The following is a 12,680-nucleotide window of genomic DNA, read 5'->3' as shown; positions in this document are numbered from 1 at the left end:
TGCATGACATCATATGTTTTGCTGAACTCTAAGACAGTGAAAATCTCTGCAGCCACCCAAATGCGTGGCTCTGGTTTGCTGTGTGGTTCAGGTTCCTACAGCTCAAGAGGTTCAACCCTAGCTTCAGGCTAACTTGCTTCTTCCAAAAACTTTTCTGAGTGTTTCCTTTGTGTGATTTGTGTTGAGGTTAGTTTCCTTCAGCTGTCCAACAAGTTTATTTGCCATCTTGAGAATGCTTCTTCTTTTTCCTTTACTTGTAACCACTTTGGGGCTGGTGCTATGTTCCATTTTGCTCTGGAATGTGTCCTGTTCTCCCAGCTACATCTCTTTGCAGAGGTGGTGGCACTCATGGACCCTGCTCTCTTTCAAGCCACAGAGGTCCTTAGTCATAGTTGTGATAGACCTGGAGGCCTGACTGTCCATTTGGAATTATGTGAGAAGAAGATAAGAAGCTAGTGTTTCCTGGGTCAGCATGTGGAGCTTCAAGACCCACTGCTTTCCACTTTCCTCTGATGCTGTCACAAACAGCTGAAACTTTGCTCTTTCTTTGCCAGTTTTCTCCTGCTCTTCCCTCCCAGGACTCTGGAGCATTTTTGCTGTAATTGATTATTCACAGTGTGCCTAGGACATGCTGTACCGACTTTGAAATTCTTTGCTTTCTTGAGCTATCTCATTTTTTTCTCTGCTTTGGTGGGTTTCCGATTACTAAAAAAAAAAAAAAAAAAAAAATTAAAAAAAAAAGGAAAGCTCTACTGGGGAAAGATGTTCAGGCTCCTCTAGTATAACAATGTAGCTGTGGCTGTATTCTTACAACTTTGTTGGTACTTCTGTGTGTTACAGAACCCATGCTTAGGATACAAGCTTCAACAGAAGGAACAAACACTTCCTCCTGTAAGTATATACAAGTTGTTTAAATTGTTGCTGGCAAGACCCTCAGGTACATTTCTCACTTCCCAGCTCAGAAAAAAATATGCTTCTGTCTAAACCTACAATAAGGGATTGAGAGTTACTGGGTAGGATTTCTTCACTACAGATGCGGTTGTTATTTGTTATATATAACTCTCAGAGCCATGTCCTTTGCAGATTGAGGACTAAACACCTTCCTTCAGGAAGGTCAAAGTGCATGTTTGGTCAGGGCAAAGGAGGAGGAAACTGCTCCAGACTTTCCTGCCTGGAATTCCTTTCCCTGCCCTCCCCAGGCAATGTATGACTTCAGACAGTGTCTCCTCTGCCTCCCCACAGCCCCTGGCCCTGGGGTAGCTGGAATGTCCTTAGGTCCAGCCATCCCCAGCTGCAGTGCATCTCCCTTCATCCCCATGCCAGCTGGTACATGTTAGAGCTCCTTGGGCTCTTTCTCCTGTGCCCTGCTGCCCTTGGGAAGAGGATGAGGAAGGTGAGGACATCTTTTTGTGTGTCTACCCTCAGCTGGAACAGAGAACCAGAAATGGTTCCCTTTTGTGAGGAAGAGAGGTTGTGTCTCTGCTCATCTCAGGTGCACACTGGGAACTGTCGGGGTGCCAGTGAAGGTGACTCTTTTCTTCCTCTGTAGTGAGGCTTCCCAGGGGAGCATGCTTTACAGCCATAATCCTGTGCACTTTCACCCTTGAGAACCATCAGGTAGATCCTTCCAGCTCGTTACTAGACCAAGATCCACCACCTACCCAGCCTGGTTTTGAGCAGTCTGGAAGGACATCACACAATTAAATTCAGCAGGGTTGAAGGAGGTAGGGTGTTAACCTACTTCTGAAGTATTGCCAGCTTCCAGGAATGGGATGGCAGCTGAGATAGACCAGTGGTCCAATCCACGCCAACAGTTCCAGTGTTGCTATAAAAGATGGTGTGTGCTCTATAGCAAACTATACATAGGTGACCTTAACTTACATCTAATAGCTACTGTAGCAGCACATGGGGGAATGGTCAAAGCCAAATCTCTGGACACAGTATTCTGAACATTTTTCAAATTTTATATGAGATACAAAAGATTTCTTTTTGTAGATTTTCTTCTCAGCTATTAGACTGATTAGTGTTTTAAGTGTGTGTTGAAAGAATATCAGAAATCTGATAGGTTATTTAAAGACTGAAAAGCTTTCTGCCAGCAAGGTGAGAAGAGTTAGTGTTTTTGGTCTTCATTTTCCTCTGAGGCATAGCAGCAGGGTAGGCAGGAATAACTCCTGGAGCAATTTCGAGTGGTCATTTCTTTCTGTTCTGTTCTCAGTTGCATTGATGTAAATTGAGAGTAGTATTATTCAAGTCACTAAAATAAGTAATGAAGAAGAGAGAGCAGTATTAGATATTGGTGCCTATGCTCCATAGAAATGGTACTACAAAGCAGGAGGGAGCCGATGTTTATTGCTAACAGATGTGAGTGTCTACTCATACTGCAGAGCGATAAGGGAATTGAGTTCACGTACTTATTCTAAAGTTGCTTAGGGCTTTTCTTTTCTGAATTTCAGTGGGACATGTCCATTTCACACTTGTCACTGTCAATCTTGTAACAGCTACAGGAGATAAAATAAACTGTTTCCTTCCACTTCTTAGACAATAGCAGATGTTTCAGAGAACATGCCAGCACTGTCACTGTTGGCCAGACTCTGGGAAAGACCTCAGAACAGCAGAATGATTCAGTAGGCTCTCTCCCCTGGGAATTCACAAGTGAACAGATGTGTCATGCTTTGCTTTCTTGGAGTTCCAGTGACAGACAGATATTCAGAGAGCTAAAAGTTTAAAAAAATCCCATCTCTGTAACACACTCCACAATGGACATCACAAAATTGGAGGTCCCTCTAGCCTTTTATGTGCACATTCCTCAAAATCCAGCCTGTTTTGAGAGTGTGGGTCTCCATTCTTAAGTAAAGGAGAAGGGAAAGACTGTAATGTATTCCCAGTTTTGCATAAAGAGCTGGTGATCTGGTTGGGAGGGTCAGTAATCCAAGGGGGGAGGAGGAAGTTCATGCTTTTGTGTCCTGTTTCATAGCATGAAACTTTATGGCACTGATTGCTAATGATGTCCCTGGCAGGTAGAAATGCTTCCTACCTTCTCTTCCACCCCAACCCTAGAATTGTTCCATATTTATTTATTTTGTACTGTGTAATATTGAAAACTAAGTTACAACTTCCATTTTCTTTGATGATGGAGTTCTCTGTGATACCGTTTGTCCTGCTGAATGAAGTGAGCAAACCAAGAGCAACTGGAGTCCACCAAGGACTGCAGAGGCCATTCTTAAGCACATCAGAACAATTTGGAGATGGAAGACATTTTTCCTCCTAATGTTTCCAGGACTGCAGTGCTCTGAAACAAGTGTCTTATGACCCTGTGACATTCTTCTACTCAGGAGTTTCAGTGGAAAAAGTAAATCTGAGACTTCACCCTAGTGCCTTGGTTTTACGGGTTCAGTCAACTATGTATTCAAGACAAGACAGTGAAAATGTGGTGGTCTTTTTACTCTTCTGGAACTTGTTAAAGGAATCTTGGCTTCTGATAGGCAAAAATAGCTCTGATAGGCAAAAATAGCATATATATGTCAGTCTTCCTTTTCTTTAGAAAAGTAGTCCCAAAACTTATGTTGTTGTTTGTAAGTTGCAACATACCTGGAAAGAAATTCAAAAGCAATTAGGTTTCCTAGGTTACAATCATCAGCACTTCACATCAACACTTCATCAACAGCCTCCTGGTGAAGGTATTCTGTAGGAACATTATTATGGTGCAAGAGGGGAGAAGGGAAGTGGTGGAATACAGGTTGTTTACAATGACCACAGCTCCTGTTGCATGGGAACCATCTACAGGACAGTATAGGTGTACAGACCAGGAGTGATGCAGCACCTTACATTGCTGTTTCTATGGACAGCGACAGTTTGGAAACCTGTACTTGGAGGACTAAACTGGATTAAAAGCTGAGCATTTGTAGCAGTAGGAAATGAAGAAGTTGGACAGAGACAGAGCCTGTGTGACTCTGGGATATTTCAGACTCTTCATCACAGGCAGAACCATTTGCTTAGTTGTACCTTGCAGATATTACCTTCATGCCCTTGTTTATGCTGCCCGCTAAGGGCTGCTCCCTAAAATGTCTGTGGAGGCACTTCCTCCATCAAAGAGCCAGGGCACACTGTGTACTCTGTGTGTTTCAAACCAGTCTTACACTGGGATTCTCAGTTCATATTTGTCTGCTTGTGCAACATGGTGAGCCAGCAACCATGGCATTGGATGTGCTTGGAGCATATTCTCTGCAGCATGCATCCTCCTGTCCACTATCTAGCAGGTTGATATGATGCCCAGCTGGAGACAGAAGTATGGATGAAGAGCAGGTAGGAGGCTGATTCCACCTTGCTGGTGGCTTCTTTTTCAGAATAGTAGAGAGCAAGTTTGTTTAGCTTTTGACTGCAGGGAAAGACCCAGTGTTGGTCATCTGATGACTTTAGATGACTTTAATCTCATTTTCCCACAGACTTTCATGCTGGCCTCTAAAACCTGCACAGAAATTTTAAAAAAGAAAGATTAGTTGGAGAAGAGTTGTGTCAGTTTGGATAGTTTATCTCTTCTCTCTGAAATTATTAACTTGCAAGCTCCAAGCCTGACACAGCAAGGCACCTTCCTAACACTTCATATTCTCATGGTGCAATAAGAGATTCCAACCTGTATATTAAATGGAGAGAAGATACAGCATGTAGAAAGGAGGCATGCAAAAACTTTTTACCTGTCACATTTTCTCAGGTACAATACTGAGCTGCGTTCCATGCTGAGCAGTAAAACCTTCTATGACATGGTATTAAGGTCAGTGCTTTATAAAGTATTTTCAACAGGAACATTTCTGCATATATGAGGCAAGCAACTTGACCAGTAAATCATCTGTGTCCTAAAATCTTAACAATCAAGTTCAGTTTCTGCTAGTTTCTGCTTTCCTTCATCTCCTAAAGCGAACCCAGTCCTCCTCCCCCGTATTTATTTATGTAGTATATGACAGGTTTTCAGAAAACATGAATTTTGTCTGAGAATCATACAAACCTGAATCACTGCTTCTGGAAGACAGAAAGCTTGAGCCCCCAATGATATAAGTTTTATTTGGCTGTTTCTTCTGCCTTTGGGATGCTTATTGAAACCTCTAAACACCTTCTGATTTTGTTGGTATTTCAAACAATGGTTTAAAGGGTCATCTTGGTTTATAACAAGTCCTTAGACCACTAAAGTTGTCCTGCTATCTAATGTTTGGAGTTTTGGTTAGATTGATTTCTTTTTTTTTTTTTTTTTAATAGTACTCATGCACAGATACCTATAGGAGTGTGCTTGTCTTTGATGCATGGCCAAAATTTGTGGAATCAAGAAAACGCAGATGAGGAGTGAAACTCCACCCTGTTGTCTTTCCTACTTTCTGAGATCCATGTGAATTGCAGTTCTTTTAAGATACAGTGTGACTTGGTGACCAGATTTCTTGCAGTATAGTGGAATATAGTACATACAGAGTTTCTGCATTAATTCAGTTTACTGTGTTTTGTTTGGCTTCATTTTATTCTGAGTTTGACAGATGTTAATTTCTAATATTCCCTGTACAACTGAGACACAAAGAAGATGATATTATGATGGATGGTGCTGCAGCACAATGAAACGATCAGACAAAATGGGGGACACTGCCTAACTGTTGAACATGTTTAACTTCTTTCATCCCCAGAAGGCTCTGCAGTTTTTTCATAAAACCTAAACACACTGGTGGAAGCTCAGTGACTTCTTAAATGCAGCTATCTTTGGATGGAAGAGCAGAATTGTTTTAGGAGAGTCTAGTAACAGTAACAGGGCAGAGTCACTTGGGTCAGGATGGGAAGAGGAGAATACTGTAACCAATCGAGAAAGCTGAAGGAATTCAGATGGTGAAGGCAATTACTCAGGTTATGCTAGCACAGCAGGACTCCAAACTCCTGCTCTTGTAATAAGTTAGTCTGACATCTTCAAGTGTCAGCATTTAACTCATGCGTTCCATGGACTGAAAGGCTGCTTCTCCAGGAAAGCCGTATACCTGATGCCTTGGTGGGACAGTGGGTCAGAGAAAAACACTATACCACTTGATGCATTTTGCTTTATTATTTCAGTGGTTTCATTTTTCTGAATAATCATCTCTGGGCAAAACACTGCTTTGTTTTAAGTGAACAAGGCCAGAGTCAGATAACTAGTTCTTGTTTAATGTAAAATGGGTTTAAGCCTCCTGGTTAGTAAAATTGTACTGAAAGAGCAGACATGAAGATGTGTCAATCCTTTGTTAAACCTAGCACAGTGTGCCATATTTTCCAGTTTCTTTCTCCACAGTGGACAATAATCACAGTGGGCAATGCAGTGGTAATCCCAGTACCCTTATGATTTGATCTGGTGTGACAAATCCTGTTTCCTGTGTTTAAATTTCACAGATAGGGCAAACTCATGTGAATAGATAACATTTTCCAGAGACACAGCTTTCAACCTTTTGTGTGATTCCCAGTCTAAGACTGGTGTGACATTAAATGTGTGCTTCCAAACCACTTAATCTTGCAGGGTTTTCTGTAGTTACAGTCTTGGTCCCCCAGCCTTGCTCTGAAGTAGAGCTTGGGTTGGCACTGAGGACCTGAGCTGGGTTAGGCAGCTCCACTGGGAATTCTGTAAAAGTCATACTTCTGAGATAACACCACTAGTGTAGAGTCAATTTGCTTCTGTGCTGGGGTTTCTTGGGGTTTTTTTTCTTCAAGGAGGTCAGAGAGGTAAAAGGCAGTGATGGGTATAAACAGTATTAAAATTGGAAGAAGCTGACATAGCAGTCACAAAGGAATAAGTGCAAAAGTTTATATAGCTTAAATACAGCTGCCAGAGTGGAAGGGTTTTAAGGACATTGGCTTTAGCGATGTGTGTATTTGTGCATGTAAGAATAAATCTATAAGGCTAGCACTTGCCTCAGCGTTTGCATATGATGAGGCAATAGTGTTTTATGTATAAATACACGTACATGTATAGGCTTATAAAGTATACGCATGTAAGTGTGAAGTGAATGGTTTGAATCTGTTTATTTCAGGCTGTACTTTCCTGAGGTCATGGGTTACACTGTGAAAAGCAGTACCGAACATGTGGCAGGCTACTCTGCTGGCATACAAGTCAAAAAAGCTACTTCAAATATTTCTGTTGTTTATAATATTTCTGAAATAATTTCACAATTCCACTTCCCATTGCCTTTAACATATTGTGGATCATCTTCCTTCTAGGTCCTAAGAGAAACTTTTCCCATCATTCAGCGAAAGGGATCAGTAGTTAAATTTTTTTAAAAACTGAATGTGTCCTCACTGTTGGAGTGGGGGACAACCTCACAACAGGGTAGCTGCCAAAATCTGTTAATTGTTGCCTTAGCTGTGTCTCAGAGATGGGAGACTGCAGGCTCCATCCCTAGCTTTCTTTGGGATCCCTAAGTATGTCAGGACCTCTGTTTCTGAGGCATATGGGAATTTGGCTTCAAGGGGCTGCTGGTAAGGCCTGGTTTCTTTGAGAGTCTTCCAGAGGGTCTAATCATGGCAAAACCTTTCCTAACAGAGCACTAGTTTATGCATTTCTGACTTCTTCTCCCCCCTGTGCTGGAGTGACATGTACTATGTACCCACTTGAGACCAAAATCAGAATCTTTCTGGTTTGCTGGGACAGCCTATACTATACTGGAGAATGTGAGCATTGTAGCATAGGGTGTGTTGGTGTTCTGACCTTGATGTTTTGATTGCTGTGTCTTCCATGGAAAGAAGTCCCTGGTGCTGTTTCTGTGATAAAAACCAGCTGCTCAGGGACTCCTGTTCCTGCTGACTATACCCTTTCTGAGTGGCAATTATGAACTTACTTGGTTCATACCACTTGGTGGTATTGGATCAGCCTTCTCAAAATCTTTCCACCTCAGTGTCATTTTTGAGTCATCAAGGTAGTTCATACTGAATAAAGGTATATGACAGGCAGTGATACTAGTTGGGCAGAGATCTGTGAACAACATGGAATACGTGACCTTGACAGAAGCACGCATCTATTTCAGGCACTCTGGTGAATCAAGATATGTCATTAACCATCCTGAAATCAAGAATGTTAGTGCTTTGTAGGAAAGCATAAAGGAACCAAAGAACTCAGAGCGAGTGTGAAAAAAGAATACTCTCAACAGAAAAAATGATGAATGTGTGTGCATGGGTACAGAATAGTATTTGTATTTTAATACAATAGGCAATTCTCAACTTATCCTTATAGCCCAGAAATTCTGTTTATGTCCTTACCTTCCACCTACTGTCCCAACAATATCTACTTACCCCCAAAGAGGCTTTGTCCCGAGGCACCCTCTTGTGTTAACCCCAGGAGAGACTAGCAATGCAGTGCTCTTCAGGAGTCCCTTCTGTCCTGAGAAAGGCATGTTTGCAGCCCACTTTCTTGTTTTTGGAGGGGAATTTCTATTGTTTCAGCTTTGGTGGGAAAGGTCCAATGAAGAAGAAAGCCCCAAAGGGAATTCGAGTTTCCAAATCTGAATTGCCCCAGCATGCCTGAAAGTTTGCTGGGCTCCCTTTGACAAAGAGGCACACACAGCTGGCTTTCTTAGATGGTGTGTTCTGGGCTTGCTATTCCATGTTCTCCCAGGGAAGGTCTTAGCCTACATTGGCTTGTAAACAGAGACACATAGCAAGGCCCTAGTCCATGAAGGGTTGTTGCAAGTTCGTGGTCTGGCAGTAGAAGTCTCTGACAAAGCAGAAACACAAAATGAATGAAATATAAAGAAGTCAAGAGACTGGGTCCAATGCTTTGTTTTCATGCTGAGCTTCCAATTCAGGTAATTCTGGTTGACCACAAAAGGCAGATGCTGGTGTCTAGGGAGAAGGAACAATGTTTCTTAGAGAGCAATAGGGAAAGTGAAGAAACGCCTCTGAGTTATCTGCCCAGTCGCTTAGGCGCTTTTGATTCCTGAGCAGAAATCCAGGGAGTCCCTACCACTTTAATAACTGGAAGTGCCTCAGGATTTGATTGGATCTGTTTCTAGAAGATGAGAACAGAGAATAACACAGCAATACATAAAAGATGAACAGAAAAGTACACTGTTATTTTCAGAATAACTTGTAAAGTGTATGGCATTTACTTGAGAATAACCCCTTGATAAATTACTTTTTACTTCTTAAAAAATGCAAACTGCATGACAGAAGTTATATTTCAAAAGCCATAGATAGAGCACTGTAAACGTAAATGTGATCTTTTCATAGATGCATGGCTTTGAAAAGCCATCACTGTGTCCCCTCATTAGCTTCTCCACAAACACAGTGGCACACTATGGCTGAGACTCAATATAGACTATAGCAGTTCCTACCAGGTAAATTAAAAGGTGATGCTTTTCTTTCACATTCCTATTCTAGCAGTATCCTAACAGTGCAGTGAGAGCCAAGCTAAACCCCTGGGGAGAAATTACCATCCCATCCTTCATGTCCACATCTCTTCTAAATTGCCTTTTGGTCACCTCTCCTAATTGGATTCAAAGTGGGAAAGTTGTATCTTCTGTGAATTTCATTATCAAAATGTTCCCGCAGGTTCCTAATGGTTTCTGCTGTTCTTGACATTCTCCCCCTGTACAGAGAGGAGAAGGGATCAATGTAGTTACTGCAGCAATTGAAGAGCAGCTATTTTACAGTGTGATCTTCATTCTAGGTGTGCATCTTCCTAAATATTTTGCAGTAGTCAGCTAGTCAGTAATTTTGAGTTGCATCCACATAGCATGGAAATGTATGACAAGGATCACAAAACACCCACTCTGTTTTTTTTGAAAAGAAAGCTATGCCTTGGAGCAATTGTCCTTTATGAATTGTGTCTGATGAGTGTCAGTATTTTCTTCCAGTGAATATATATGTATATAAAGGCTCTTGCATTTCTTCACAAGATTTTCTTCTCCTGACTGCTCACCCTTCATGCTAGTCACTTCAACTTTGTTATAGATGTACAGAGCTCATAGGCCTTATTAGTAATTTATATTAATCACAGTATCCAGCTGTCTGAGGTCTTTTGGCAAAATAATTCCAAAGTTTCCCTTCTACAGGGATCTGCTTTTTACAAAGGAGGAAACTTCAGAGCCCTCCAGTTTCCAAACTGTATCAATCCTGCTGCAAGCTAAAATAGCACGGGACGTTTCTAATTTATGATGGATTATCATAAAGGCTAAACCTTGTGTGCTAAGTGGAGTGAGGCTGAGGAGTGAGCTGGAATGCTAGAGCAGTGTTTGCCCAATTCATCATTAACATGCTTTCTTGTGTCATTCTGGCTCATGTCAACTACTGCTTTTCAAGACACCTAAGCACAATACGAAAGATTAAGTACATTGAGACCTTTCCCAGAAGGCAGTATGGGTGTCACCCTACCAGCTTGGCTCCCTTCACCCTAAGCAGTCCTCCCACATCATCCCAACAGGCGTTGCAACCCCCAAACACTTCCAGATGCCTTTATACCATACCAGAGGGAATTAATCATAAAAGCCATATTCATGCCATAAAAACACTGCCTGAGTGGGCTAAGACACAGCCTTCCCACAATTTAGACACTAGGAACTGGAAAAAGCACACTTGTAAATTATTTCTAATGAAGGTCAGAGCCACAGTGAAGTGGTGTGTGATGTAGATGTAGCCCATCCCCCACACTTGTCCTTGGACTGAGAGCATGATCCGTCCCCTTTGCCACTGAGCAGTGTAGGCACATCTGAGCAGTCAGGCTGCCTATCCCACCCCAGCCTTCCCGACCATGGTGTGCTTGTGGGGCACAGAGCAGCTGGCGTTACACCACAGCCCTCCTTGGTTTAGCAACTGCAGCCACTGCTCTTCAACAGAGAGACAACACCTACTACACTCCAGTCCCAAGCCAACAGAGGAGGCAACTGCTTTTCCAGCCCAGAGCATTTGGCTTTTTTGTTTGTTCACTTGTTTCTGTTTGTTTATTCAGCACAGAAAAGCTCCTTGCTCCAGAGGTATAAATATTCTGAATTGTTGTTGGGTCAGGAAGGATTTGACTGGACACAGCTCTGCAGCCTGAAGCTTTTACAAACACCATGTGCACTGAGCTTATCTTAAAGTTTAGCATTTATACCTGGGGTGGTAATAGCCCTTCAGAAGTTAATACAGCCATTATTTTTCTCAGGTTTGTAAAGTGGAATCTGAACTTTATTACTGATAGTTTTCTGGTAATATTCACAATGATCTGAAACATGATTCTTAATAACACAATCAAACATCTGACAGGTATTTAGATGAGCTTTCCAAAATGTCAGCAGGATTGCTGAGGAGTATTACCACAGTGTTTGGGTTTTAAAAGAAAAATATGAGCCATACTCCAGGGAAGAAACATGAGGGCATTTTTTCAATGTCTATTTTGCAGGCAGATATCTAGCTGTGAAAGCCGCAGCTACCTACACTGTAGAAAGCTGCCCATTAGATCTACTGCTGCCAATTGTGCACAAATTGTCAGTGGCAGAAAATTTTTTCTGGTCTTCTCAGATTAGAAGTGAACTAATCACATGTGATGGTTTTATTTGTCTGAAATGTCTGTGTTTTTATATATAGTAACTGAGGATGTTCTTTCAGTTGTAGCTGAAATTCTGTTGTATGCTTTTAAGCATTGGTGTCCAATGCCATGGGGCATTAGTTCAACAGTTATTGTTCTGAGAGCACAGTAGGTTTAAATGTCTGGTACTTCCGCCTGATGAAATGTCACACATCCCCTGCTTTTTTCGATCCTAAGAAAGTCCAAAACTAGCATTGATTGTTTGGAATTCCTTCATACTTTATGTTATTTAAAGCAATGCAGACGTGGAGTGATTCCACTGACTCCACAGGACACACAGTGAAATAGGATTGTAGTATAATCTTGCACTATACTTTTTATACTGTTAGTATGACTTTTATTATTTCCCTGGAACAGCTCTTTCCTTCCATTTCCCACTGGGGAAATCTTTGGCTTAAAACAAGCTGCAGGCTATGCATAGTTCTTGAATATTTTAATGATCTACACAAAACCCATTAACTGCCACAATGGCAACTAATACTTGACAGACAGTAGGATAACAGTTGTCTCAGAGTCTGTGAGAGGCCAGAAGAATCTTAAACACTAATTGTGCAGGAAGGATGAAGAATTGCCTTGAGCATCAATGCAGCTTATTCAAATGGGTGTCTGTCTGTCACGGTGTAAAACTGATGTTTCAGTTCCCTGGTGTAGTTGAGCTCCGAATCAGATGCTGTCCCTGGTTACTAGGCAAGCTGCATCTGCAGAGTGGATGCTTGTAACTCCTTTCTCACTTTGGAGGGAGGAGAAGGTTAAGATAGGTCCAGGGAAGGAATGCTGTGAATATGGACTCAGTATCTTTTTTTGATAACTAGCAGAGCCAATGTAGTTGTGATCCCTAAGAGCAGTGGATCGATCTCAAGCTTCATGGGAGGTAACACAAGTCTGAAATCTTCTTCACCTGTGTTCATTCAGCCAGCACATTTAGGCTGTGCATGGGTGAAATGCCTTCCTGGAGGCAGGGGAGAGGAAATTAGGCATGGCTTAGGGACTGATTACCTTAACCTGTCCAGGTGCATGTTTCTGTCACATGCAGATGATCCTTGTTGTCTTCCCCACAATGTCCGTATCCTGAACTAAGTGTGTAAGTGACCTCTCATGTTGATAGCCACACCATGAGTGAATTACACTTTAG

The 12,680-nt window shown here is 41.9% G+C and overlaps 1 protein-coding gene across 2 annotated transcripts in view; it reads left to right on the top strand.

Moving 5' to 3' along the window:
• Positions 1-12,680, top strand: part of NRG1 (neuregulin 1) — a 305,625-nt gene that overhangs the window by 168,252 nt on the left and 124,693 nt on the right. For both annotated transcript variants that reach the window (XM_074856434.1, XM_074856433.1), the window contains exon 5: positions 841-891. In XM_074856434.1, the coding sequence (XP_074712535.1) occupies positions 841-891 (51 nt within the window). The remainder of the gene's footprint in view (positions 1-840; positions 892-12,680) is intronic.

Source organism: Strix uralensis, chromosome Z, assembly GCF_047716275.1.
Source record: "Strix uralensis isolate ZFMK-TIS-50842 chromosome Z, bStrUra1, whole genome shotgun sequence".
Lineage (NCBI taxonomy): Eukaryota > Metazoa > Chordata > Aves > Strigiformes > Strigidae > Strix > Strix uralensis.
Note: the sequence above shows the minus strand (reverse complement) of the source record. Positions and strands in the feature narration are given on the sequence as shown.